The 25,978-nt window shown below is 38.4% G+C and overlaps 7 protein-coding genes across 8 annotated transcripts; 2 read left to right on the top strand and 5 right to left on the bottom strand.

Annotated features, from left to right (window-relative positions):
• Positions 1-5,157: 5,157 nt before the first annotated feature.
• On the bottom strand, positions 5,158-6,255 carry LOC133836357 (trimethylguanosine synthase-like). The gene is made up of 2 exons (XM_062266805.1): positions 6,122-6,255; positions 5,158-6,013 (listed from the first exon to the last, which is right to left on the bottom strand). The coding sequence occupies exons 1-2, from the start codon at positions 6,144-6,146 to the stop codon at positions 5,289-5,291; spliced, it is 750 nt and encodes a 249-aa protein (XP_062122789.1). The 5' UTR covers positions 6,147-6,255; the 3' UTR covers positions 5,158-5,288.
• A 75-nt stretch (positions 6,256-6,330) lies between these two features.
• On the bottom strand, positions 6,331-8,108 carry LOC133836356 (trimethylguanosine synthase). The gene has a single exon (XM_062266804.1). It carries the CDS (start codon positions 8,106-8,108, stop codon positions 6,723-6,725), a length of 1,386 nt encoding a protein of 461 aa, XP_062122788.1. The 3' UTR covers positions 6,331-6,722.
• Positions 8,109-8,113: 5 nt separating this feature from the next.
• Positions 8,114-8,832, bottom strand: LOC133836358 (uncharacterized). The gene is made up of 2 exons (XM_062266806.1): positions 8,511-8,832; positions 8,114-8,453 (listed from the first exon to the last, which is right to left on the bottom strand). Exons 1-2 carry the CDS (start codon positions 8,720-8,722, stop codon positions 8,114-8,116), a joined length of 552 nt encoding a protein of 183 aa, XP_062122790.1. The 5' UTR covers positions 8,723-8,832.
• A 251-nt stretch (positions 8,833-9,083) lies between these two features.
• Positions 9,084-11,777, top strand: LOC133836355 (DNA-directed RNA polymerase II subunit Rpb4). Of its 2 annotated transcripts, XM_062266802.1 has the most exons (5): positions 9,084-9,315; positions 9,452-10,268; positions 10,340-10,800; positions 10,863-11,127; positions 11,201-11,342. In XM_062266802.1, the coding sequence occupies exons 1-4, from the start codon at positions 9,252-9,254 to the stop codon at positions 11,096-11,098; spliced, it is 1,578 nt and encodes a 525-aa protein (XP_062122786.1). In that variant the 5' UTR covers positions 9,084-9,251; the 3' UTR covers positions 11,099-11,127; positions 11,201-11,342. The 2 variants fall into 2 exon arrangements, with proteins under 2 accessions (XP_062122786.1, XP_062122787.1); XM_062266803.1 differs by lacking the exons at positions 9,452-10,268; positions 10,340-10,800; positions 10,863-11,127 and adding an exon at positions 11,441-11,777 and having other exon boundaries at positions 9,125-9,315; positions 11,201-11,381.
• A 3,025-nt stretch (positions 11,778-14,802) lies between these two features.
• On the top strand, positions 14,803-16,520 carry LOC133837549 (protein AAR2 homolog). Its single transcript, XM_062268345.1, is given in 3 exon segments — positions 14,803-15,112; positions 15,114-16,094; positions 16,158-16,520. Coding segments are annotated over 2 exon segments (1,131 nt in total). The 5' UTR covers positions 14,803-14,962; the 3' UTR covers positions 16,158-16,520.
• On the bottom strand, positions 16,117-16,501 carry LOC133837550 (uncharacterized). Its single transcript, XM_062268346.1, has 2 exons — positions 16,367-16,501; positions 16,117-16,309 (listed from the first exon to the last, which is right to left on the bottom strand). Exons 1-2 carry the CDS (start codon positions 16,499-16,501, stop codon positions 16,175-16,177), a joined length of 270 nt encoding a protein of 89 aa, XP_062124330.1. The 3' UTR covers positions 16,117-16,174.
• Positions 16,521-20,052: 3,532 nt separating the features above from the next.
• On the bottom strand, positions 20,053-25,437 carry LOC133835989 (14-3-3 protein epsilon). Its single transcript, XM_062266196.1, is given in 6 exon segments — positions 20,053-20,168; positions 20,240-20,420; positions 20,487-20,531; positions 20,533-20,957; positions 24,766-25,071; positions 25,288-25,437. Coding segments are annotated over 5 exon segments (783 nt in total). The 5' UTR covers positions 24,830-25,071; positions 25,288-25,437; the 3' UTR covers positions 20,053-20,100.
• Positions 25,438-25,978: the final 541 nt, after the last annotated feature.

Raw genomic sequence — 25,978 nt, 5'->3', positions numbered from 1 at the left:
GAAGCAAACAAGAAACGTAGCATACTTTTGTGCGTCACCTGCAGTAAAATGAACTGATTGACTGTCCGATTACTTCATGTATGCGCTTACATGTATTTTGTATATGCTGCATATGCGTATATGTATGTAGTATATTGTAAACATATTTTTTGAAGCTAAAAGCAACAGCAGCACGCCCGCTCGTCGCCCGCTCGACGTCATCATCATCAGCAAAAAGTCATATTAAAAATCATTCGCTTGTGAAGATCAAAAGCATTCTTTTTCACCGAAATGCCATGAAGAATGATGATGTCGGAGCGCCCCGAGGGTTGGAATGGGCGCCAGCCAAGGGGATGGTGATGTTAGCTGGCCACCCAGCAGCTCATCCTCTTGCCCGAGAGACCCAGCCAGCCATCCAGGCAGTTCGCCAGCCCGCCTTGCTCAAGCATTCAACCAAAAAAGGCATGGCACACACACACACACACACACGAACACACACATAGAAACGCGTATACAGAAATCCTGCCTACCTATACAGGGAGACGGAGATGCCGACACGTTTTAATCTTTTTATGCGCTTTTCTGTATGAGAGTTTTTGTGTGTGTGTGTGTGTGTGTGTCTGTGGCTGTGTATATTTATTTATGGTTTTTCGCATTCAACCACCAAAATAAAAACATATTGTATGCTCTATACACACATACTCCTCGTATCGCATCAGAGTGTGTTTGTGTGTGTGTGTGTGCACATTTATTAAATATTATTGCTCTTATTTTGTGCGATACTTGGCATTTTTTTATTGCCCAGGGACAAAGTTGTTATTGTTATTGTTATTATTGTGGTTGTGGTTGTTATTGCTGGTGTAAGTATGTGTGTGCAGAAATCCTTACATACATATGTATGTATATGTATGTATGTATGTACGCACAAGTGGCAGTAACTGGTTGTTATTCCTGCTCTTGTTCCTGATGTGATTCCGCTCTGACATTGGCAACATTTATTAATTTTAATGCCACGGCCATGAATAATCCTTAATCAATAAGCCAAATGTGTGTCCACCTTTGTTTGTGGCCACAATAACTGAGCTACTTATTTCTCTTGGTAAGTTCTCTTCGTGTGCACATTTCCTCGGAAGTACTACTGGAAGTCAAACGATATATTGTATATCGTAATAAGCAGAAATTATCAATAAGTTGATTACTTCCTTGAGAAACCATTCCAATAAAAATTTCACTATAATTATATAAGTATTAGTGCACCACTAAATAAAGTTCCTTTACTTATTTACTTGTTTTAATGAACCTCGAATCCAATTCTATCTATATTATAAAAAAAAAAACAATATCTTCAATTATTGTCTTGTGCAGCACAACAACATACAGGATTTTTAACTAACTACCTGTTAAATTATCCCAAGTATGCCAATATTTCTCCTCTCTGGTCTGATACTAATCTAATAATTTGTACATAGCTTAAAATAAATCTTTTCTTAAGCGTTCATATTATTAAAGTACTTGCATTGCCACAAACATAAATAACTTTTTCAAAGCGTTCGTAAACTTTTGGTAGCTTAACGTTCGACAAAATAATGTTGTTATATTCAAGTTTATTTTAATACATCATAATTAGTTTTCATTAAAACTATCTTAATACTTAGGATGCGCTTCCAATTCAATATTTAAATTAACAATAATTTAAGTCATGGTTTTTTTTATAAATATATTCCCCATATTATATTATTTTATTGTATTATTGCTAATTGTAAACAATGAATAAATTATCTCCTCGTTAATTGAATTAAGGAATAATTAATACTAAAGTCTTTATATTTTATTACAGCTTCTCTGGTGGCAAATAAATTTATTTATTGCTATGGTATATTTATAAAGAGATTCTCCAAAGGCCTTAAACAACATTAACAGGATAACGACTTAATAGCTTTCTTTAGCATACTCCATTAATTGGTTTCTATGGCACATGTTTTCAGTATCCGGTTGTGATGAAAAGTATATTCTGTGAAAATTGTTATTAAAAGACAAACAAATTGTGTCACGCGTCAGTACTGGAATTATCGGCTACTTAAATCTTTGCAGTATTTGCGTATAGGGCCCTGGTCCCATTATTAGACACGCGTAATTGCCGTTTTACAGCCGCCGCATATTGCTGAGGGGTTGACAACAAATTTCAATAACAAGGAAGGACGCTTCATAAAAAGTGGCGACTTACGGCGGATGATGTTTTGGGTCTCTGTCTACAATAACCAGATATGAGAGTTCGCGTATTTTATTAGAAAGGAAGCACGTGTTCACAGCTCATCTCGGCCGTAATCGTATCGTAATCGTAATCGTGAGTGGTGGCGTCTGTCGGGGCAAAAACAAATTAAGTCACCCTTTTATTACGCTATTTAATTTTAACGTAATATTGTCAACGTTCTTGACAAATGGTCACCCCACAACTGCAACATTGACTGCATGTTTGATCTGTAATTTGTGCCACTTGACGATGACAACAACGACTACGTCGACGACGATGACGGAGGATGGTTAAGCCATTGCCCAAACCTAAACACTGGGGTGGTTTATTTGTCCTACAAGTTTTGACAATACCAAATGCGATTACTTGAAGCCGTGAAGCCAGCCGGGAGGAAGTCTAAAATGCGATTGTGCAGGTGCAGTTTAGTTCCCAGGCGAAGCTAATTAAGCGTGATGAGCAGCCGGAACAAACAATGATAATCGGGCATAGCTGATTTATGGTGCATCAAAATGAAACTAACTCTTAGAAAAATATAACTTTTAAGTTAATTTATTTAAATTATTTAAACATATTATTATCTCGAATAAATAAACATTCTTTCTTAATATAACTCTTGTATATAATATATATACATAAATATTAATTTTCAAGAAAGCAATGTTTTTCGATTTTTTGCAGTATAAAAAGAATAAATATATTAGCAATGCAAAAGAATACATAATTAAGGAAAGTTCTTCAATTATTTTTTACAACAATTAAAATTCAATTTATACAAGCAAAAAATGTAATAGAATTTGTGTTTATAAACTGAATGGATAAAAATCATAAGCAAGAAATATGCAGCTATATGAAATAGTATTACTCCATTATTTCAGCAATTATTACTGTATGTTGACAATTTTAAAATCGCAATACGAATTGGCCTATACCTTTGTTTTATTATTTTATATTAACTTAATAGAACACTTTAATCTAGATTGAAAAGTGTAAAATTGGTTTTGATAACTTTTCGATCTTAAAGAAAAATTCTTGAAAGGAAAAGTCCTGATTTATAAAATATTCAAGCATAATTTAATTCTTGAACCATCGTTTTGAGACAAAAATTTTTTTTTAAGATTGAAAAGCTTGAGAATTTACCTTGTGGTTTCAATATTGATAGATCAATCATTTATTCAGTTTAGTACTTTGTGTATTACTACTATTTCTCAAAGAAATTTCTCTATTTATTAGATTCAAATATGAACGTTTTCATTTACCAATATCGTAGACAACAACCTTTCGACAATCTTTAATTCTATTAACGATGTGATTGTTTAACAAATTCGAAATATTCCCAGACAGATATTAGACCCATTCCACCCATTCTTCATAATTCCTTTGGTTTGTTGTTGCTGTAACGAGAGTAAAAGATGAAATACGATCCGGCTGTTAACTTACACACAGACTGTAAGACAAAGAAAAGGTGTCCGTGAGAACTCCATTCACAAACACTTTTACTCACGATCAGAGCGCCGACCTTCCTCTCCATGTCCATAATCCCTAATAGATAAATCGCAGCAACACCGAAATGATGAAGATTAATTTAATTAATGCGGCTATCCTAGCATGCTTTGCTTCTGCTCCTTTGAATCGATTTAGTATGAGATGTAACACAACACAATTATTTTATTTTCAGTAACTAATGAAACTAATAATCATGTTTCATTTAATTTACCCGATAGTCTTTTTTATATTAATTAATCTTTATTTCAGACAGAACACATTATTGCAATTCAGAATTGTCCGCGAGAAAAGTGATATAGCAATAAAAGAATTATGCAATTTCATAATTAAAGGATCCCTAACTGGCAATCACTGTCAGAAATCAGAGTTGAATGAAGAGCAAATTTCAACGATTTTAGTTTCTCTACAACCCCCATTTAAAAGTAACAAGTTAATCAAACTAATTAGACAGTTTTTCTAAAAATACTTGCTATCAAAACACACAAAATACCGAAAGACATCAACAGCAACAAGAACAGGCAAAACGAGATGCCATTCGCCTGTTAGCAGCCAGTTAGAAATTCCGTAAATACACACCTCTTCCACAACGCCAACCCCCTCCTACATCCCGCACACCCATTCAACAGACTTGCCTAAGTATGTTGTTAACAACGAAAAGGGTTGCTGCTGTCGTTTCGCAGTGTTTCGCTGTTATCACGTCTACGCTGGAATTTATGGGTAACTTTTGTGACATGGACATGTTAATTGCCCTCCGCTTGGTAACCAAAAGCTTAGAGTTGTTTTACAAAGTTCTTAAAATTGGCGTGCGTTCCGTTTTGTTTCGTTTGCTTTTTAATTAAATGTCGCAATGTGGCCGACAGCAGCATGCAAGGGGTGGGGGCTGGAGAAGCAGCCTGGGAAGCATTCTGGTTATGACCATCGGTCAGTGCCAACTCACCACAGACTATAGATGGACCACACACACTCCCATAGCATTTTAAGCTCTCTAAATTGGATAAAGTGCTTCCGCTTTGGCTGCTGTCTTGGCAACTCTTGTGCATGGCCAATGAAGCAACAGCACAGAACAGTGCAGCGATAGAGTGCAGCGATAGAGATTAAGTATTAAGGACAGACTTTGTTTATTAGTCAACTTGTTATCAATGTGTAAGCAACTTTGTTAAAAGTTGCTAAAAATAAACCATAACTGCTAGCTTCTATTTTATACATATTTTAAACTAATTAATGTGAGTCTATAATCCAATCTTAAAGTACATACAACAAATATAGAATTTGATAAAAATAAAAGAATTTATATTTCAATTACATTTGTGATAATTCATCCATCTATGTACATATATGTCCATATTCTTTCTTAAATTCTATAGCTAGTAGATTCATAATGGATGCATTCCTAAAGAACGCATATAAAATGTCAAATTTTAAAAAATATATATGCATATTTATTTGTATTTCAATTACATTTGTAATAGTTTCTTATTCTAAATGTCTATGTCTATATGTATGAATATTAATGAAAATATATTATTTTGAATAATATGGCACAGAGAAACGAACATTAAAACTTAAAATCCCAAAAGTAAGCTGTTATGGCTACCCAACTAGAACCCAAAAAATTCATATCTACTTCGCGATGTTGTTTCTCTTTTGCAAGAGCAACCACCTGTTTAATATTCGAACTGCGAGGCAAATAGATTCCGACATTCTCCGAAATGCGCCTGGCATATTGCATCATTTTCGTAGCACCCACCGGCAATAGATACTTTTCAATATCGAATTCCTCTCTTGAATAATTTGTTCCTCCCCAAGGTGGGCTGAGGAAAACGGCGTCGGCACGCAAGCGAGTGCTGCTAGCAAAATGCAGAAAATCAGCGTATATAAATTCTATTTTATCGGCCACTCCGTAAATGGTTGCATTATGCTTAGCCATCGCCAATTTGTTAGCATCGATATCAATGGCAATAACACGACGACAGGTTTTGGCGAATTGTATCGCATTGCCACCACAGCCACAAAATGCATCCACCACAATGTCGCAGGCGAGTCGCTGAGCAATCTCCTCAGCAACCCCCTCAGGTGTCACTGAGTACCAGCTCTCAGCATCCAACTTAATTCCTTGATCAAATCGTGAAAACAGTTTATAGCGCTTGTACCAGAACCTCATCATTTTCTTGTTATTTTCCATGTACTTTGGGAAATTGCTCTTAGGCTGGTCTTCCTTTTTGGTAATTCCCAGCGATTGCAAGGTGTGCAATACTTGATCCGTTTCTGGCATGGTCAAAGCTTAAATCAGACAAAACAAAATACATACATCCTTTGCATAAACTGAATGCTCTGTAGAAACTTCATCGATCTTCAGCTTAATATGCATAACCAAGACTCAAGACTTACCAAATTTACTCTTCTGGTAAGCCATTTCCACTGTGTAGTTAAATAAAAATTAAAAATATTAGAGCTTAAAGTTTTCCAAACTTCTCGACGACCGGCTGCGCAATAATAATAAATTTCGTCATCCAAAGGAATTTAAATTAGTGGTGACAATGCATTAAGCTTGATCGAAACCAAAGTTAATGAATCAACGTAAATTGATCGATAAAGATATTTATTATTATTATAATTATTTTATTGTAATAATAAAAAGAATTCTTAATTGAGATGAGCCAGAGCCAGAGAGACTAGGGATAAAGATACTTATTTTAGGCAATTAATTAAATTTCGAAATTAATCGATCTATCTTAGAATAGTTTACAATAACCAAACATTGAAATTGTTCCACCTCTAAGCTAAGATTTATAATAAGTACGTTTTAGCTAACAGAGTTGTCACCCATTGCAAATAAGTAAATAACAAGTATTTAATGAGTTACAGCTTAACAAATATTTTTTAGTTACACCTATATACATACATACGTATTTATTCATATTATGTGAAAATTAGAAAAAATAATATTCACTGCTATCATTTGTATCTAGTGATACAAAATATGTGATAGTCACTCTTCTTGTTTACTGTGCTGTGTCTCAGTCTTTATCACATTGCCAAAGTATGCAGTTATGGCCACCAAACGAGTATCCAAATAACTGTGCTCCACTTCGCACTGTTGTCCCACATTCGAAAGAGCAACCACTTGTTTAATGCTCGAGCTGCGGGGCAAGTAAATGCCAATGTTATCCGAAAGACGTCTGGCGTATTGCATCAATTGTGAGGCGCCGACCGGCAGCAGATGCTCCTCAATGTTGAATACGCTCTTTTGATAATTCGGCCCTCCCCAAGGTGGACTCAGGAATACAACATCGGCACGCAAGCGAGTGCTGCTAGCAAAGTGCAAAAAGTCAGCGTGTATAAATTCTATTTTATCGGCCACTCCGTAAATTGCTGCATTATGCTTAGCCATCTCCAATTTATTAGCATCAATATCAATGGCAACCACACGTCGACAGGATTTGGCGAATTGTATAGCGTTGCCACCACAGCCACAAAATGCATCCACCACAATGTCGCTAGCAAGTCGCTGAGCAATCTGCTTGGCAATCTTCTCAGGGGTGACAGAGAACCAGCTCTCATCATCCAATCGAATGCCTCGATCGAAAAGTGAAAACAGTGAGAAACGTTTAAACCAATATTTTAACATGGTATTGTTATTTCTGAGGCTTTCTGGGATTTTACTTTCTCTTTTGCGTTTCTTTTTCTTAATGTTGCGAGATTGCACCGCGTGCAGTGCCGCTTCCTTCTCTCCATCCTTAGACATTTCCAATTGATTTGAATCGCTTTCACTGTCAGATTCACTTTGAAATTTTGGCTTTATTCTGCGCTTCTTTTGGGTCACTTTAGTGCCAAAGGATGTAGGTAATCCCAGCAGTTTTAATTGCTGTTGCTCGTCACAAATATCGGGATCGTCATTAGCAGTCAAATATGATTCATCCTCATCCACGTCGCTTTCCGAACTATTTGCACTGTCTGGATCTTGATGAATATTTAAATCAGTGAAGTATTCATCCACGTTGTCCAGGACTTCCTCAATATTTCCCAATCCATTCAACAAATCGTTTGCATAATTTTCAAAAGCACAAGTAAATATATGCCAGAAATGTGCGCTCAACTGGCTTGCATGTTGCTGCCACAACGTCTCCCAGTTCTCCCGCTGCTCATTCGTGGCTTCCTCGATCTCCTGCTTGTAATCTGGATGAGTTTTGTGCCACTTTTGTTCAAGCAGCTCGTGTCCCTCACGTTGCCAAAACTCCAGCCAAGCGGCGTCTTTAGACTGCTCCAAATGCGCTTGCTGCACGCAGCTGTCAATGCTCCCAGTTTGATCGAACAGCTGAGCGAATATGTAAAAGAGAGGGTTGCTTCGTGATGTACTCACGTAATGTGCATTCATCTCACTCAGCTCTGGCACAGCACTCGCACCTCTAGGCGACTTTGCAGCAACTCCTCGGCCAGATCTATGCGTCGTGCATGCCACACATTAAGTGCTGGCTTATGAGTCCTCTGTATAGTTTCAAGAAATGCGCAACGTCCTTTGTTGTCGTCACCCAGCAACGATAAATGTTCATACAAGCCTCTTATGGTTAAAAGTTCACTGTTGGGCTGCTCCACATTACACAGTACAACCTCTCCACGCACAACGCAGTAATTCCCATGTGCCAGAGTTGTGTCGCCAGGCGCGTCGTAGTTGAAGTTCAACAGTAGCACGGATACCGCTCCGGTGGGCAATTTGCAGTCACTAAGTGCGGCAAGAAATGAGCAACTGACCGTTTGAAACTGAGAGCTGTTAACTTACCTCGGCAAGTGCGGCACTGTCACGTTCTCCAACTTAAAGTGATCGGGAATAGCACACAATCGTCCTATAACCGCGCACTTTCCATAATGCAATTGCCTAAAATCTGCTTCAAGCACCAATTCCTCGACTAGTAAATGCTTGTAGTAATTGCAGTATTTTGGAAGTTTCTCTGCAAGGTCGACGATCGGCTGTTCTATATGATTGGCATTCATTACTTTGTGCGATTTCACGTAAAGTTTGATGTGAGAAACTTATATTTCGAATTTAATGTATCCAAATATACAAGCCGCCATGCCGCTTTTATAAAAACAGAGCTGTCAGAATAATTCAATAGTACCATGACACTATTGTGAACCATGACATCAAATCTTTTACAACACTAAACTGAACATTTTGGTGTGCTAAATCAATGTCATTTAAATAATAATATGAATATTCTAATTATTTATTCAATAGCATTAAAATAAATTGATGTGTATCTATTTACACATTATCAGCATTATAATTTTGAAAAGTGCATAGATTTTAGTATATTTTTAAGTGTTTTGACGCTGAACACACTATTTATACTGAATTTCCATCGATATATCGATAGGCCGTCGATGTTTCTCTATCTCTATTATTTATCACAAATTAACTAAAAAGGCGGCATCGCAGAAGAAAACAATTTAGTTGCATTTATAATTAAAACAGAATTCGTTACAATTATATCAAAGTGCAGCAATTTAGTGAAGCCCAATCATGTCGTTTATGAATCCAGTTGATATGGTGGACGAGGATGCCGCAGACTTGCAATTCCCCAAAGGTAACGACAGGAACATCAATAATACAAATTGTTTAGTTTTGCAAATGCAATTTACAAGTGATAAACAAATAGAGTGCCTCGGATGTTTGCCCGACGTCAACTTTTTAGCATAACATACTGAATTACCTATTTGCAGTGAAATTGAAAACAAGTCAGGTGCAGCAACAGTTGAGCCCAATAAAGTTTTCACGAGCTCGCAATGATGATGCGACAATTTGTTCCACAGTATTCTACAATGCTCAGGCATTTCACAATCAAATGGAGGAGCTTATTGCTATCGACAATAGTCGCATGCTGACAAGCGGTCAGACATCTAATTTAGCATGTGCCACGTGTCGTTCCAATCTCACTGAACCCTATATCAAGTGCTCCGAATGTCTGGACATCCAGCTTTGTCCACCGTGTTTTGCACGTGGCCGCGAGACGGGCCCACATCGAAACAATCATGCCTACATTGTAATACGTGACGATATACAGGTATTTGCCAACGAATGTGGTTGGACTTCCCGCGATGAACGAACGTTGCTCCAGGCACTGCGAACGCATGGCTATGGTAATTGGGATGCTATTGAAAATGCTCTTGGTAAACGACACTTGGCTAAGGAAATTCAGCGGCACTATCATGACTGTTTCTTTGGTGGCATATTTGAACGCTTAGTGGGCTTGCAACATGCCCGACTTTGCTACATGCCCGAACGCATGCCGTATGTGTTTAAAATGCGATCGTTGGAGCCGCCTCGTCATGATGATATTTCATCCGTGCCGTTTAAGATTAATGCTGGGTATCGTTGTGCACGTGGCGACTTTGATACACCTTACGATGCGTCTGCCGAAGGCCTGCTGACAATTATGAATGAACAGAAAACTAACGACGATGATATTGAGCTGCTCGATCGAGAACTGTTCGAGGAACTGCAGTTTGCTCTTGCACGTGCCTATAACAATCGCTTAAGGTAGGCTCACAATATATTAAATTCTTTATATTCTCCAAGTTACTAATAAAACTCTTTTCATGCTTATATAGAGAACGCCATCGGCGCTATAATATTATGCAAAAACATGGTCTCATCATGCCGAATCGCACCGTCAGTTGGATAACAAAATATGTGAATGTCTTTCGCAACGATGCCAGTTGTATGCGTTTTCTTGCTCTAATGCAAATCTCGGATCCCATTGAGTTTGATCTACTGGTGGAATCACTGCGCTACTATCGCCAGCTCCAAAGTCGCATTCATTGGCTACACGATCTGCGGCAGCATGGAGTACGCACACTTCGCGGTGGGGCACTTTACTCGCGACTGCATAAGCAGCGGCAGCATGCACAAAGAGAATACTTGCGGCAGCGACAAAACGATGCTTTGGACTGGCAACAGTTGGTACATCATTACGAGCAAAATCAGCATGTGGAGCAGGTGCCACAGGGCAGCAGCTCCAGGGTCTACACGATGTACCCGCGACGTAAGGCCAGTCCCATGGATATTTCGGGTAAGTCATGTTGGAAAGAGTAACTTTCGATCAGCATAATACAAATTATCTTTTACTTGCAGATCTTCCCGGTTACTCCAAGTTAGATGCTGGAGAACGCACACTTTGCAGCGTTGCCCGCTTGATACCCCAAGCCTATTTGGAGTACAAAAACCAATTAATTGCCGAGTATGCTAAGCTAGGCAATCTGCGGTTGGGAGACGCGCGGCGGCTCATAAAGATTGACGTGAATAAAACGCGACAAATTTACGATTTCTTGGTTGAAAATGGGCACATTCGACCGCATTCTTACAACTAAAATCGTTACGAATTATTTACATTTCACTTGTAAATTGCACAAGCATAATTAAATGCTTCATTCACCAAGTTTGCTTATATACATTATTTAATTCTTTTTTAGAGTTCGAAAATGCTGAAACATTGCTGATATCGGAGGTACACATGCTGCTCGATCATCGCAAGCGACAAAATGAATCTGCCGATGAAGAGCAGGAGTTTTCAGAAGTCTTTATGAAAACATATGCCTATACTGATAGTTTCCGCAAGTTCAAGAACAAAGAAACCATCATGTCTGTGCGCAGGTAATATTAAAAAGATTCTATTATAATAAGATGTATTTAAATATGTTTTTTCTTGTTAGTCTTTTAATGCAAAAGAAACTGCACAAATTTGAGCTGGCCGCGCTGGGCAATCTGTGCCCGGAGGCGCCGGAGGAAGCCAAGGCATTAATCCCATCACTGGAAGGTCGTTTCGAGGATGAAGAACTGCGTCAAATACTTGACGATATCGGCACTAAACGAAGCTTGCAGTACTAAGTAACCTATATTATCATTGAGCCAGTCACGAATACTTATAACTATAAACTAAGATTTACTATACATAAAAAAAGTAGAAAACAGTAAATGATGTGCATTACTCTTTTACATTTTCGTGGGTGCCAATTCTCGCTAAATAAAAGAATCATTCTTTGTAGTCGTCTGAGCCGATTTTTCAAAAATTGCGTTATTTCGTAAGGGCTACGAATAACAGCGCTGCCGCAAGGGCTCTAAATCCTTGAAAAAAAGCATCCACTGAAGTCATTTTGGAGTTTGCTTTACTTCTCTGTTGTTTTGTGGTCCGCTCTCGACAATGCTCCATAGATATTCCCACTCTAGATTCTGAAACTCCATGCACTATCGACCATGCCTTGTAGTCGATGTCGTCTCTACCTCAGCGCCGCGATGGATATATGTAAATCGATAGACTTTGTCTTGCTACCTAATATTTTGTGTCGTTTTAGAAATATATTATTATATACATATGTACAGGTGAGTCTTTTGTAATGGACTTGGGGTGGTTAGCGGCCAGCCAAAACAAACACTAAACTCAGTTTACTAAAATACATTACCTTGTTTTGAGAAACAATTCTTCTGGATGCAAAGTAGAGGTGGAGAACTATCGATAGCACTATCGCCACTATCGATGGTTTAGCACTATCGAGCCACCAACGATGGCAGCAGACACCTTCGATAGTGGCCCATCCACTATCGATGGTGCTATCGATAGTGCGCTTCTTACATCCCTAAAAAATTTGTTCGCGCATTTTCTGTGTCGGCGTCAAATGCAACAACGAGGAAAAATTTAAAAACAAGAAACAATTAGTTAAATTAATATGGATCGCTTTTTAAATCTGGGTATGTTTATTATATTATATACGTAAGTGCTTTGATCTATAATTTGTTAAATTTAAGGTAAACGTCGAGTGTCTTCATCAAGTGCCGACAAGCCGGACTGTGAGTGCTCCTCCAGCACAGACTCTGAAAAAGATTTGGAACCAAATCGACAGAGTAACAAAAAGAAGTCGAAAATTTCACATGTTTGGAAATATTTTAAAAGGTCTGACGACAAGAAATATGCCAAATGTCTCGATTGTGGCAAAGAATACAAGACAAGCGGCAATACATCTACAAGCAGCAGTTGCAGATCGAGCATGAACTCTGTGGCGTCTTACTTTAAAAGAGCCGTCATGTATGATTCAAATTCTAAAAGAAAGACAGACATAGATAAAGCTCTAACTGAAATGGTTGCCAAAGATGTCAATATTGTCGAAAACGAAGGGTTCGTGCAATACACTCATGTATTGGATCCTCGGTATAAATTACCCAGCAAGACGCACTTAAGAGATGTGCTGATGCATAATTATTTTACCGAAACTTCTGCCAAGTTATCAGCAATCCTTGTAAATGTTTCGAATATCGCAGTTACGTGTGATTTGTGGACATCAAGTGCCAATGCTAGTTTTTGACTGTGACGGGTATTTCGTATATAACTACGAATTAAAAACAGCATCCTTAGCAACAAAAAAACTTCTAAGCACAACTAATCATTGTTCACAATACATTGCGGGACATTTTTATTGAATGGAACATACTGGAAAAAACTGTATGTATTGTTACCGACAATGCCAGCTCCATGCTTAAAGCATGTGATCTATTGCATATTCGCAATCTGCCATGCTTTGCGCATACTATAAATCTCGTGGTGCAAGATGCTCCGCGCTTTATTTACTAAATGTAAATCAATCGTTCGATTTTTCAAGCAAAGCACTATATCAAATGAAAAGCTCAAATTAGCTCAAGAAGGCTCAGAATATACTTTGTTGCAAGAAACGCCCACTAGGTGGAATAGTTTTTATTTTATGATTGAGCGTATTATAAAAATGAACGATGCCATTGCCAAAGTTTTACTATCAACAACGAATGCACCGCAGCCATTTACTGCTGAGGAAATACTTATGCTGAAAGATATTGAAAAAGTATTGGCTTTCTTTCAGCAAGCAAGCGAGAAAATTTCTGGCGGAAAATACGTAACGATATCGCTGATTATTCCCATGACATATGGACTTTTTCGGAAAATCGAAAGTGTTGTACCTTTACTACAAACTCTTCAAGGAAAAACTTTAAACAAAATATTGATGGAATCAATCAAGCAACGTCTTTCCGTATATGAGCAGAGAACAGTCTGCAGGATGGCTACGCTTTTGGATCCACGGTTCAAAAAGTGGATTTCAACATAGCTCAAACGCTGAACAAGCAGCAACATGTTTTGAAAATGAGCTGGCCAATTTTCCAGTTAAAGAGACCGCAAGTAATCAACCCGTAGCACCGGATTCAAGTTTACAGGATACTTTGTTCGATTTTTTGGGTGAGCGTTCCATGAATAATTCTGTAAACTCAAGAGTAGATGCAATTTTAACTAAGAGGCAGTATCTGGAAAGGGCAATTGTCGGACAAGATATCTATTATGGATGAAGGTATGCCTTAATTAAAAGTGCCGAGTTATAAATTGCATATAATTAAGTATATTACTTTTTCCAGGTGAATCAAACTGATTTCCCTGCCAAGCCTTTTCGCCAAATATCTTTGCATTCCGGCTACGTCCGTGGAGTCTGAAAGAACATTCAGCAAGGCGGGCCAAATAATATCGGAGAGGCGAACCCGGCTCAAAGAAAAAAATGTTAACATTCTTTTGTTTTTAAATCGCAACTCTTGGCTGAAATAAAGCATATTTTATTGTATTCGTTTCATTCTTTTTTTTTAAATCGTAACTTAGTTAAAATAAAGCATAATATTTTTATATTTGCATTTTTGTTGGGCAGCCATCGAGCCACTATCGATGGCGATAGTAAACCAAATGATGGCGCCCACTATCGATAGTTCTCCACCTCTAATGCAAAGTACAACCACATTTTGTAGTCAAACATATTTTTTTTAAATAGCGCGCAACAAAGGGCTGCACAACAATAATCAGCTGTGGCGTGTTTCCATATGTACGTATGCCAGGGCAGCAACAAAGGCTGTAAATGCTTTGTTAAGTGCTGAGCTACGGAATTAAGCAAATATATAATAAATTAATATAAAAAGAGAATTTTATTAAATGGAAACTTTTAATAAATTTTAATAGACATGAAAAGCAATCAAAATTAAGCATACAAATGACCGCCATTTAGCATGGTTTCCCAAGGGCTGCACAACAATGATCAGCTACATCATGCTTGTAAAAAACCAGGGTGGCAATAAAAGCAGTAAATATTTTAGTTGCATTGTGATGACAATAATAAGTACCCGTTGTTTACTTTTACCAATTCAATAAATTCTAATCATAATCTAATAAAGTATTCAACATGAATAAGGACAACTCAAGCATGCAAATGGATCCTGATTTGGCGCTGCGGCTGCTTGCAGATGGTGCTGTTCTCGTCATAGCTGGAGTTCCTGTGGGTACCGAATTTGGCGTAGATTTATGTGCCTACACAATTGGTCCCGATTTCCGGGGGGATCAAGATGATACCACCGGGCGTGCATTACGTGTGGTGTGCCTCCCGAGGACCGTATGGCGACACTGCGCCTCGTGTGGGCTTTGTGCACTACTTTCATCCCAACGAGATTTTGGTGCGCGAATGGGACAATGAACTGGAGGAGCTGCGTCCACGGCAAACAGCTGAGCCAGAGCTGGAACGTGAACGCATTCGCAAGAATCTGACACAGCTGGAGCGTGTACTGGCGCCCTACGACTACAGATACGTTTGCAAGTGGAAGGATCTGACGGGTAGCGTTAGTGAATCTTGCGTTGCCCGCTGTCGTCCAAAACGAGGCACGATACGCACCAACATTGAGCTACAGTCCTGCCCTGATGCAGAGCGACCACGCGGCAGTGCAAGCGGCATCAGCAAACGTCAGGCAGCTGCCAAATTGTTACTAGACGAAAGTGAAATGCTCCCCAATTTGAAGCCTGTGGATGGCACTGCTCCACGCTTTCGTGCGGTGCCAGCACGTGTTCCCCAGGATGCACCACCAGCAGATATCTCTCGACATGCCATCGATTGCATTGCAGCGGTGAATAAACTGTTCGATAGCTTCAGGAATGAGAACCCCGATGGGCTCATTGAGGAACTGCAGCTGGCATTCGTATTTTTCCTGGTTGGCTACTCGGTTGAATCCTTGGAACATTGGCGCAAATTGCTTGCACTGCTGGCACATTCCGAGACGGCAGTCAGCAAACACAAGCTGGCCTACATGAAGTACAGTGAAGTACTTGCCCATCAGCTGCCTCATCTGCCAGAGGAATTGATGACACCCAGTCCACACAACACGGTGTACAAGGATGTGCGCGAGTTGCTCGTCAATCTGTATGCGGGGGGTTTGATGGTGAGCGCGGAGCGGCTGATTAAGCGACTGGGCAAACAGATGGGCTGGCATTTTGAGGGTCTGCTGGATGAGGATCCCGAGGATCAGCCGGTGGTTATTGAAACATAAGTATGCGAATTAAACAATCCAATTCATTGCTAGCACATATTTATTGGTCTCTTCTTTATGTAGGGCTGTCGTCTTTGTTTTCAGCGTAGCGAATGCTGTGTACGCAAATAGTTCCACAAATCTCGAGCGGTGCGTATGCTGACCATGAATTGGCACAGTTTCGTCTCAATCAGACACAGTATGATGAACTTTGCGCGTTTGTCCTTAAGCATCGACTGCAAAGCATGCACTGAAGTCAATGGCAATCATTGAAGTTGGTAGCAAAGATTTACCTCTTCGTTGTTCTCCGGTCCGCTCTCGACAACGCTCCACAGATCTTCGGACTCCAAATAGGCACGCACTGTCATCGACCATGCCTTGTAGTTGTCCAGCCCCTTGAGCTTCTCAATTTGCAGCTGCAGCGCCATTTCTTTTTCGGTGTCGTCTCCAGCTCAACAACGTTTAACAAATAAATCGTTAGACCTTTTGGTTCGTTCACTTTGTGCAGTCTGCTCTTTTTCTGGTCTCTGCCAATTTGCATAGATTTGCAAATATAGATATATAAGGCATTTCTACATACATATAGATGTGCCACATGTGGCACACGTCTTTTGTAATGGGTGTGGGGTGGGTATTGCCCAGACAAAACAATGGCCACTAGACCTAGTTTACTCACTGCTGTTGCTGCCAAGACAACAAAAGTGACATTCATATTCAATGCCACTCACCGACTTTGGCATTGAGCTCAAGTGGACATTGACACTTTTATTTGGTGCTTCTATCTGCATTGCAGCTGGGCTCTAAGATTGCTATCCACTTGCCAGAGACCCTTCGAGTAACAGCACAGGTGAGCCTGATAAATTTCATATAAGAAATATAAATCGAAATGCTGAGAAGATGGCATGTATAAGGTGAAACATTTTTAGATTAAACTACATACTAAAAAGCGCAAAATATGTAGGAGGTTTTTTTTAATAATTTTAAAAATACATAAAATATAATTAACAATTTGTCAGCTAGAATTCATCACCTAAGTTTGGACTTTAAATATTTTTATTAATTTCAGAATGTTAAATACCCAAAATAATTATTGTGAAAACAGGGAAGTGAGTTAACTAATCCTTTTTTTGATTACATAATTTTGAAATATGTATATAAATACGAAATAAAAAGAACTAAAAATGTTGTTGTTTTAATATATGTATGTACATTAAAAGAAAGAATTGGTAATAATGTTGAATTTGCTAATAAAGTTTATTACTTTACAGAGGAAGAATTTAGCATGCCTAAATAAGTACATAGCATACAAACACAAACCTCCCAGATGGCTCTAAATTGCGTGTTTATTGTGTTTTAGTACTACATATGTAAATTCGGTGAACAATAAATATAAATTTAGAACGGTATTTGCAAATAGTTTTTCTTAGCTTTTGGGGAAATACCAAAACTAACATAAGCAACAACTGGATATACGCAATATGTGATAAGATATAAAGTACATCATTCATCAGTACATTGCGAATACATAGAGGCTTCCACACTGACTGAGCTAACAATGATGAAAACCTAAAACCATACAATCAAACAAACAAGGAAATTTGTAATATTTGTACACACAAATACATACATAATTATTTACGATATGCATACATACAAATATATTGCGTATACGCAGGCAAAAGTCGGCCCACCTATTATTTGTGGATTTCCATTACAGTTGTGTTCCGTTCCCCACCCACTACCCACTACAAATGTTGTTGAGCGAAAAAGTTTCCATGAGATTCTCGACGTTGTTGTTCTATCGATGAGTCGCTCATAAATTTAATAAATAAATTTGTGCGCATTTTTCTTGTTTTTATTATTTTTATTTGAAATGAATACGAATGTCAGTTTAGCTTGTTTCTTTCTGCTTTTTTGTTGTTTTTCGTTATTAATTATGCTTCTGCTGTTGCTGCCCCTAAATATGCCTCTCAACCAATTCAATATTCTGTTGTCTGCTCGGTTCGATTGGCATTTCTCTATTTATTTTTCTATTACTCTTTTGCCTATAACTCGCAAATTGCCGAAACAGTTTTGCTCTTTGATTTAATTCGATTGTTTTCTTGTTGTTGGGCAAATCAATTGCTCGGCGGCAACGCAGCAAGAATTAAGGAAAAACTCGAAACGTTTTCATGTTTAGTTGTTTTTTTTTTTTTTTAGCTAAATAAATTAAATGATATTTTTACTGCCTTGTTGTTTTGTCGAGTGTGTTAAATGCAAACATATTTGTCGCCGTTTTGTTATTGTTTTTTCTGTTTTTGTTTTGTTTTGGGGTTGAGGGAGGGAGTTGGATTTTCACTTGGAAAAATTCGAAATCTACAAATTACATAAGTGGTAGGCATAGAAAATATACAAGTGTATATACGAATGTATATGTATATATACTAAGATGTATACAATATATATTTATATATATGTGTACCATTTGTTGTTTAGCAACTACAAATACTTTTTTCCTTTTAATATTTATATTTATATATATATGTATATATATGAAATGTTTTGTGGCGAGAAGTGAATTTTAAAACTTTTTAAACAAACTCTTGTACATACAATGTATAAAATGTAAAACACGAACGTAATCTGCGCTTAAATTGCATTTTTGTTTTTTCTTTCGTTTTTGATTTGTTTGTGAGAGCAAGAGAAAGAGACAAAGACAATGATGATTGGAAAGGAATACAAGAGTAAAACGAAAATGAATTACTTTTCATTTGCATTAGTGTTGTTTGTATGTTGTTGGTGTGTGTTTGTTTCGTTTGCTGTGTGCTATCTCTGTAGTGGAGTGTGTTGTGTTTTTGGTGAACAATACACTAACATTACATACAAATTTAAGCTTAAGATTTCGTTTTACTTTTACTCTTTCAAATTTCGCTTTAACTAACATTCATTGTTTTTTTTTTTTTTTCATTCTTTATTTTACTTCGTTTTTAGTTTTGTTGCTTGACTTTTTGTTTTGCTCATTTCGTTCTCACTTCACATTTTGCTTTTGTTTTATTTTTACTTCGTATTAAATTTAAATTAATTGCTGCTGTTTTTTTTTGTTTCTGCATTTGCATCTTACATATTTTGTTGTTTTCGTTTCGCTTCATTCTTTGTTTTTTAATTCAATTTGCGGTTATTAAATTTGCTTTTATCGTGTTGTTTTCGAATGTTATTACCTTTTATTTTAGTTTTTGTTTAATTACTTTATGACTGGCTTAAAATTAAAGTTGAAGTTGTGTGTATCTTATGTGGTGTTGCTCATCTTGTTGATAAATTGTAAATATAATATGCCAACTTTTTCATGCGTACGTTGTTTGTGTGTATTGTTGTTGTTGGTGTGTGTTGTAGTGTTTTTGAAATGAAGTTTATTTTGTTTTCGCTTCTCAGAATTAAATATAATATTTATTTAAATATAATATAATGCTTTTGTTTCTTGAATGCAAAAAATTTCAAATGTAGTAGTTGCTGCTGCTGCTGTTGTTGCTGCTGCTGTTGTAGCTTTTATTTTTGGGGGAAGCCAGGGCCAAAAACATCGCATAACACAACGAAGACGGCGACGACGGCTGCACACCTCCATATAACATGCTCCCACAACAGTCCTGCCTACGCTCACGACCACCCTCAGTTTTATGTTGCTCTTGTTGTAATACATTCTTCTTGATTGCTGTTCGTTTTAGTATTAGTATTGTATTTAGTGTGTAGTTTTCATCTTTGCATGCTTTTCCTGCTGGTTGTTGCTACCTTGGCTATTTGCTGTTGCTGTTTATTCTTGTTTATATGTTGCTGCAAATCTGTGGTTGTCCCACAGAGAAGTCGCGTATCGTTGTTGTGTTGCTGCTGCTTCTTCTTGTTGCTTTTTGCTGCTGCTGTTGTTGTTGCTGTTTACTACCCGGTTGCGTGTTGTTTTTATTGTATGCATATATATTATATGTATTATATTTACTTTAGAAGGTATATGTTTTTTTTGTTTTTTTTTTTTTAATGGAAGGGCGGGGGTTTACTTAAATTACGACACATCCTGATCCTCAACATCCTGAATTTCCGGTTTGGGCTCACCGTCGCCTGTTGTGGAGTCTAGAAAAACAAAGATATAAGTATTTGTTTGTTAGTCAAATGTTCAGTGATAACAAGATGGGGTTACTTACCATCTGCCTGCATATCAGATGTCCATAATGTGAGGTTGTCCCGCAGCAGCTGCATAATCAGGGTCGAGTCTTTGTAGCTCTCTTCGCTTAGCGTATCCAACTCTGCGATGGCATCATCAAATGCGGCTTTCGCCAAGCGGCAAGCGCGATCCGGCGAATTGAGTATCTCATAGTAAAACACCTATTGAAATGATGCCAAATACATTAATTAATATGTGATAAATCAATTCACTTTAAAATTAATTACCGAGAAGTTCAATGCCAGGCCCAAACGGATTGGATGTGTTGGGGGGCAGATCGTTCATGGCAATATCACTTGCTGCCTTATAGGCAATCAATGAATTCTCTGCAGCATCCTTGCGATCCGAGCCGGTGGCAAATTCGGCCAAATAGCGATGGTAATCGCCCTTCATCTTATAGTAGAATACTTTGCTTTCGCCGGATGTGGCGCATGGAATGAGATGTTTCTCGAGCACATTTAATATATCCGAGCAGATGTCGCGCAACTCCTTCTCGACCTGACCGCGATAGGTTTTGATCATCTCCAACTTCTCCTCGGCACCCTTGTTCTCCTCCTTCTGTTCAATGGAGGTGATAATGCGCCATGAAGCGCGTCGTGCTCCAATCACATTCTTGTAGGCAACCGAGAGCAAGTTGCGCTCCTCAACGGTCAGCTCAACGTCCATGGAGGCGACCTTTTTCATGGCCTCGACCATTTCTGGAAACGAGAAAGATCACATCGAATTGGAATTAGAATAAGTAGCTACATTTTTGCATAGAAATTCATGATCGAAACTTTGAAATTTTATAGATAATGCAAACTGTTTTTGCGTTTTTCGATATATATTTATCCTATCTCTATTTGCACACACCTACATAATTATGAAGATATACATACATATATCTATTATTATCTATCGTTCGCATACATATACACACGCCCAATCTATAATAATAATGACATAACTCATCATACATAGTCATGCCTACCTATGCATAACACACAGAACGAACGGTTTCCTGTGGCTGAGTATGCGTGCCCTTTATAGACCGATTTTGTCATTGCGCTTGATAAGAACCGTCGGAGAAGAGAAAGATAGACATTGTTGCACATTTCTCCATTTCATCAAGCTAAGCAAAAGCTATAATTGTTGTTGCTGCGTCGGCAGCGTCACCAACATCGCGTCATGAATCACAATCATTCGCAGTTACTGTGACTGTGATCGAGTGGCAGCTGCAACTCAAAGTCGACGGCGTCGCTTCGGTTTGCGTGCTGATAACACACACACATACACAAACACGCACACATGTCAGCCAATGCACACACACACATTGAAGCAAATCAGCGCTAAATAGAGTAATTGTAGCATTTCTGCCTTTGCCTGCAATTCAATTTTCTCCCTCTCTCGCTCTCTTCACAGTCAGCTGCTGCTGACTACTACGCCCCCAGCCTCCCTCCCTAATACTTGTATAGCAGCAGGAGCTTTGTTATTCGCTCGTTGTTGCTTTTCTTCTTGCCATAGCACGTAGCTGTGAAAATTGAAATAAAGTTGGGGCTGTGTGTGATTCATGCTGTTCAATTCAGTACAAATAATGTTGTTTTTCTGGTGTGAACTTCAAATTGTTGTTTGGCAATGGCACAAAATATTGCAAATGCGCTTTACAACACTGAACGTGAGACATAAGGTTGCCACAACGATGCAATTCTCTTCGCATAGACGATTAATTGAGGAAAATGTCATAATTTTATAGAGGGTTCAGCTGAAGCTCAATTTAAATATGCATAGAAAATCGATAACCACAAAAACTATTAATAAAATGTTAATCAAATCAAATTCCCACGCAATTGAACCAACGAAATTGAAAAGGAAAAAAGATATGATATGCCAACCAAATATGTTCGGCACAAAGCCAAAGTCAACAGCCGTCGCGTTTTGAATTAAACCAACCACCCACCCAACCAGCCCCCCTCCACACAACCCAACAGAACACACACCCATAGCAAATCAAGGCGCGTCACGTTGAAATACATACCTTACAATACGCATGTATTAGTAAGACACAGGCACACAAAGACGGGATCGCAATTGTGGGACAGGAGTAGTTGTCGCTCTCGATCCTTCTGCAATGGGTGTGTCAAACATACTACTACATAAAGGGTTATGCATTGACATTCATTCATCCATACATAGGAATCTGCCAGTATGTCTTTGTATCCTACTTGGCATGCGTTTTTACACAAAGAAACAACAGAAGGCAAAGTCAGTCAAATCTGGAAATGTTATTCTAACATTTGTAGAGTAGACTGTCGTTTTTCCGCCTTCATTAACGACATTGAGGTGATGAGGAGCGGCGTCAACAAAAAAAATAAAATAAAAAGTACGCGGCGGCGACCTCGAAAAAAATATAACAGCTAGAATAAGCGGGAGCAGCCAGCACCTGAAAGTACACTCAAAGGAAAAAAAACGTTGGTGCCGCCGCCACTGACGTTAATGTATATAAAAGGGAGGACAGGAGGGGGTTTTCGAAGAGTTGACGTTATGGGGGCGCCGCATAGGACGTGGTGGAGAGAGGAGAGAGAGAGACGCTAAGAGAGCCAGACAGACGTTGCCGGCTGCCTGCCTGGAATGCATTTGTATTGGTCTCTCCAGCATGACTGAAACTGCCCAAGTGCGACAAGGCCAACGCCAAGTGTTCACACAAATACACACACAGGCTTATGGCAGCTTGAAGCACACGCAGGCGAAAATAAGAAGAAAAACATGTGATACAGACTTTAGTGCTCCCGTCTGTATGTGTGTGTGGCAGCAGTGGCTACGAATAGTTGATTGACTTCTTTAAACCAAACGAACCAACAATAACAGCAACAATAAGAGGAAAAGAAGTTAAGAACACCGCCTATGTGTTAATGTTGTCAGTTTTCTTGCCAATTGTAGCTGAATTGCATGGCTGTAATTACAATACTCATTTTTCTTGTACAAATACAACGGACATTAGCGCAGACTTTTAAACGCCACTGTGCACACTGTTGTATGGTGTTGAGGCAGCAGAGGCGAGCAAAACACACTAGTTATCTCGTTTTAACGCACAGAGCGACGCATTTAAGTGATGTGTTGTCGAGCTCGCGCGCTTTTTTAGCCAAACGCCGAAAACAACGCTGGTTAGCTTTGCATTTTGAGTAGCCACTGAGTATTTTAATTAATTGAAGTATTTTTAATTAAATAAGCAGGGCAGCAACAATATAAAAGCGCCGACTACACTACATTGGTGTGAGTAGTTAACGATTGTGCAAGTATGCGTGCATGCGTGTGTTTCTCCGTCACACACATACACATGCGCGCAGAAACATGAGTAATGCTAGTGCAATTTTTTCCTTTTTTCTGCAAAATTCATCAGAGTTGCCAAGTAGCAGGGAGAATGTATCTTAAAAATTAATGAGTAACAGACTATGATAAAAAAAGAGAAAATATTGAGACATTTTGATCTTTGACCGACAAGATGCTGAAGTTCGTCGACAGTATAGCGACAAGTTTGCGCCACAGCCACAATCGATTCATTCATCGATTTTTCGCAGTACGATGACGACGACGTCGCCGCCTTTCTGCTGCTGCGCAGCACAAAGCACATTTTGGGCAGCGAAAGAAACTAGACAAAGAGAGAGAATGTCGACGAAAAGTTTTCCCCACTTCTCTTTCTCTCATCGATTTAAACCACCCGTTAGCATATTTAAATATCTAACAAATTATGTTGCGCCTGCCTCCTGCACTGTTAAGGATTTTCTTCACAACTCTGTCTCTGCCTTGGCAACACTCATACACGCACGCACATACAAAAATTACTACAAAACAGCCCTTAGCAACGATGTCATTCGCCCGTCGACGTCGCGCAGCCCTCTTGCGCCTATCAACGAACGCTAAATACACAAAATTTCAATTTGCCCCTCTCCACTCTCTTCCGTCCAGCAATACTTTTCTTTAGTCGAAACTACTATATAAAAGAACAAAAATTTAATGCGCAACAAAGTTGCCTTTTTTCTTCTTTTTGCAAAAGCCAAAGCAAAAACCACGCGAATTTTTGCCGGTAAAAATCAGGTTTGTTTCACATTTTTCTCTTTTGCAGTTGTCTTTCTTTGCCATTTTCTACAGTGCTGCCTCGCCTCCTTGTCATCTTCTTTTTCATTTGCTATTCGGTCTTTTCGAAGAAACACTACTCATCGTTGACTGCGACGCCGACGCGACGCTTCAGCGTCGTCGTCTTGTCGAACATTTACTTTGGCAGCGAGGCGCACCTACACAAAATAATTTAAATGTCTGCAAAAATTCAGATTTGAAGTCTAATATTTTTTCTACACCATTGTATAAAATGTGCACATTTTCAGCACAAAATTGTCGATGAAGCGCAGGCCACGCGACGGCAAAAAAACGCTGGACCCCTCCCCAAAGTTGGCGCTCCGCTGGCTAGAAAATTTTTTTTCTTGTCGCCCGTTTTTTCATTTTTGTAGATTTTCATTTGTTTCTTGGACTTACCATCGTAGCGCTCAGCCTGTTCGGCCAATTTAGCCTTGTAGACGTTGTTCTCACGTTCAGTCATTGTGTTTTAAATCCTTTTTAGTAAAATTAATCCACAGAAAAAATTATTTTAAATGCTCCCGGTACGTGCGGCGTCGATATTCTGCTGCTGCTGTCTTCGTCGCCTTCTTTTTCTCTACTGCTTTTCGAGTTGACAAGCGCTCTGCTTAGCTCACTCGCACGCTCGCTGCTCGCTTCGTCGGCTGCCGTTCAATTTTTCAATGTCGTCGTCGTGGACGCTGCTGCTGGCTGCTCTATACGAATCTGCGAGTACAGTAAAGAACGACGTTTTTGGGGGTAAAATGAATAACTTTATAGTACACAGTTGTTGCGAGAGCGGGAGTGTGCGCCGTATAAAAGCGGTTTGGTTTGACAAAAAAAAAAAACTATTTTTAATGTTAACTGTCTTTTCGCACTCACACAGACACTAAACTATGTTAATGTAGGAATTATTTGATTGATTTTCAAATGCTTACTTACTTTGCTCGACGTTTGCTGTAACAATCGGTCTCTGAGAATGAGAGGACAAAAGGAGAGTGTAACAGACCCCGAGAGAAAAAGAGAGATACGTAGAGAGAGAGAGAGTACTAGAAAAGAGAGGAAATCTTAAAGCTAGTGTGACCGAAATCAGAATCATTGAAAATATATCTAAAAATACCATATTCTACTAACTTGATTAACAACACCTGCTAAAAATTTTTTAAATAAAAGTAATCTTTTTTAGGTTGTACATATTCAAATTTGTTCATTAATGCTAACTTTTAACAAAATTGAATCAGAAATTTTTAAAACGAATCGGATACTTGATGCTCTATAAAAAGATCAGACCCACTTTATATGTGTACTTCCAAAATATACCACTTGCATAGAAAACCCAGAACAATATCACAGCATATATTTAATTTGGTATGCACTAACTAACATTTACACATGTTTAAAATGTTTTAGTTTATTCTTTTAAGTTATTTTTTTTTTTTCAATAGTCATTTTTTGTTTTCAAAAAATGATTAATTTCGCCCTATTATTAATGCAAATGCACAAATAACTTAAACACAACATAAATTTTGGATTTGCTCCTCTTTTAACATTATGTATTGCTCCTCATAACTTTAACGAACAACTCTTCAACATTAAGGATTGGTGTTAAATACAAATTAAATTACTGATAAGG

This window comes from Drosophila sulfurigaster, chromosome 2R (assembly GCF_023558435.1).
Source record: "Drosophila sulfurigaster albostrigata strain 15112-1811.04 chromosome 2R, ASM2355843v2, whole genome shotgun sequence".
NCBI classification, from domain to species: Eukaryota; Metazoa; Arthropoda; class Insecta; order Diptera; family Drosophilidae; genus Drosophila; species Drosophila sulfurigaster.
The sequence above is the reverse complement of the archived record's forward strand: the minus strand, read 5'-3'. Positions and strand labels throughout refer to the sequence as shown.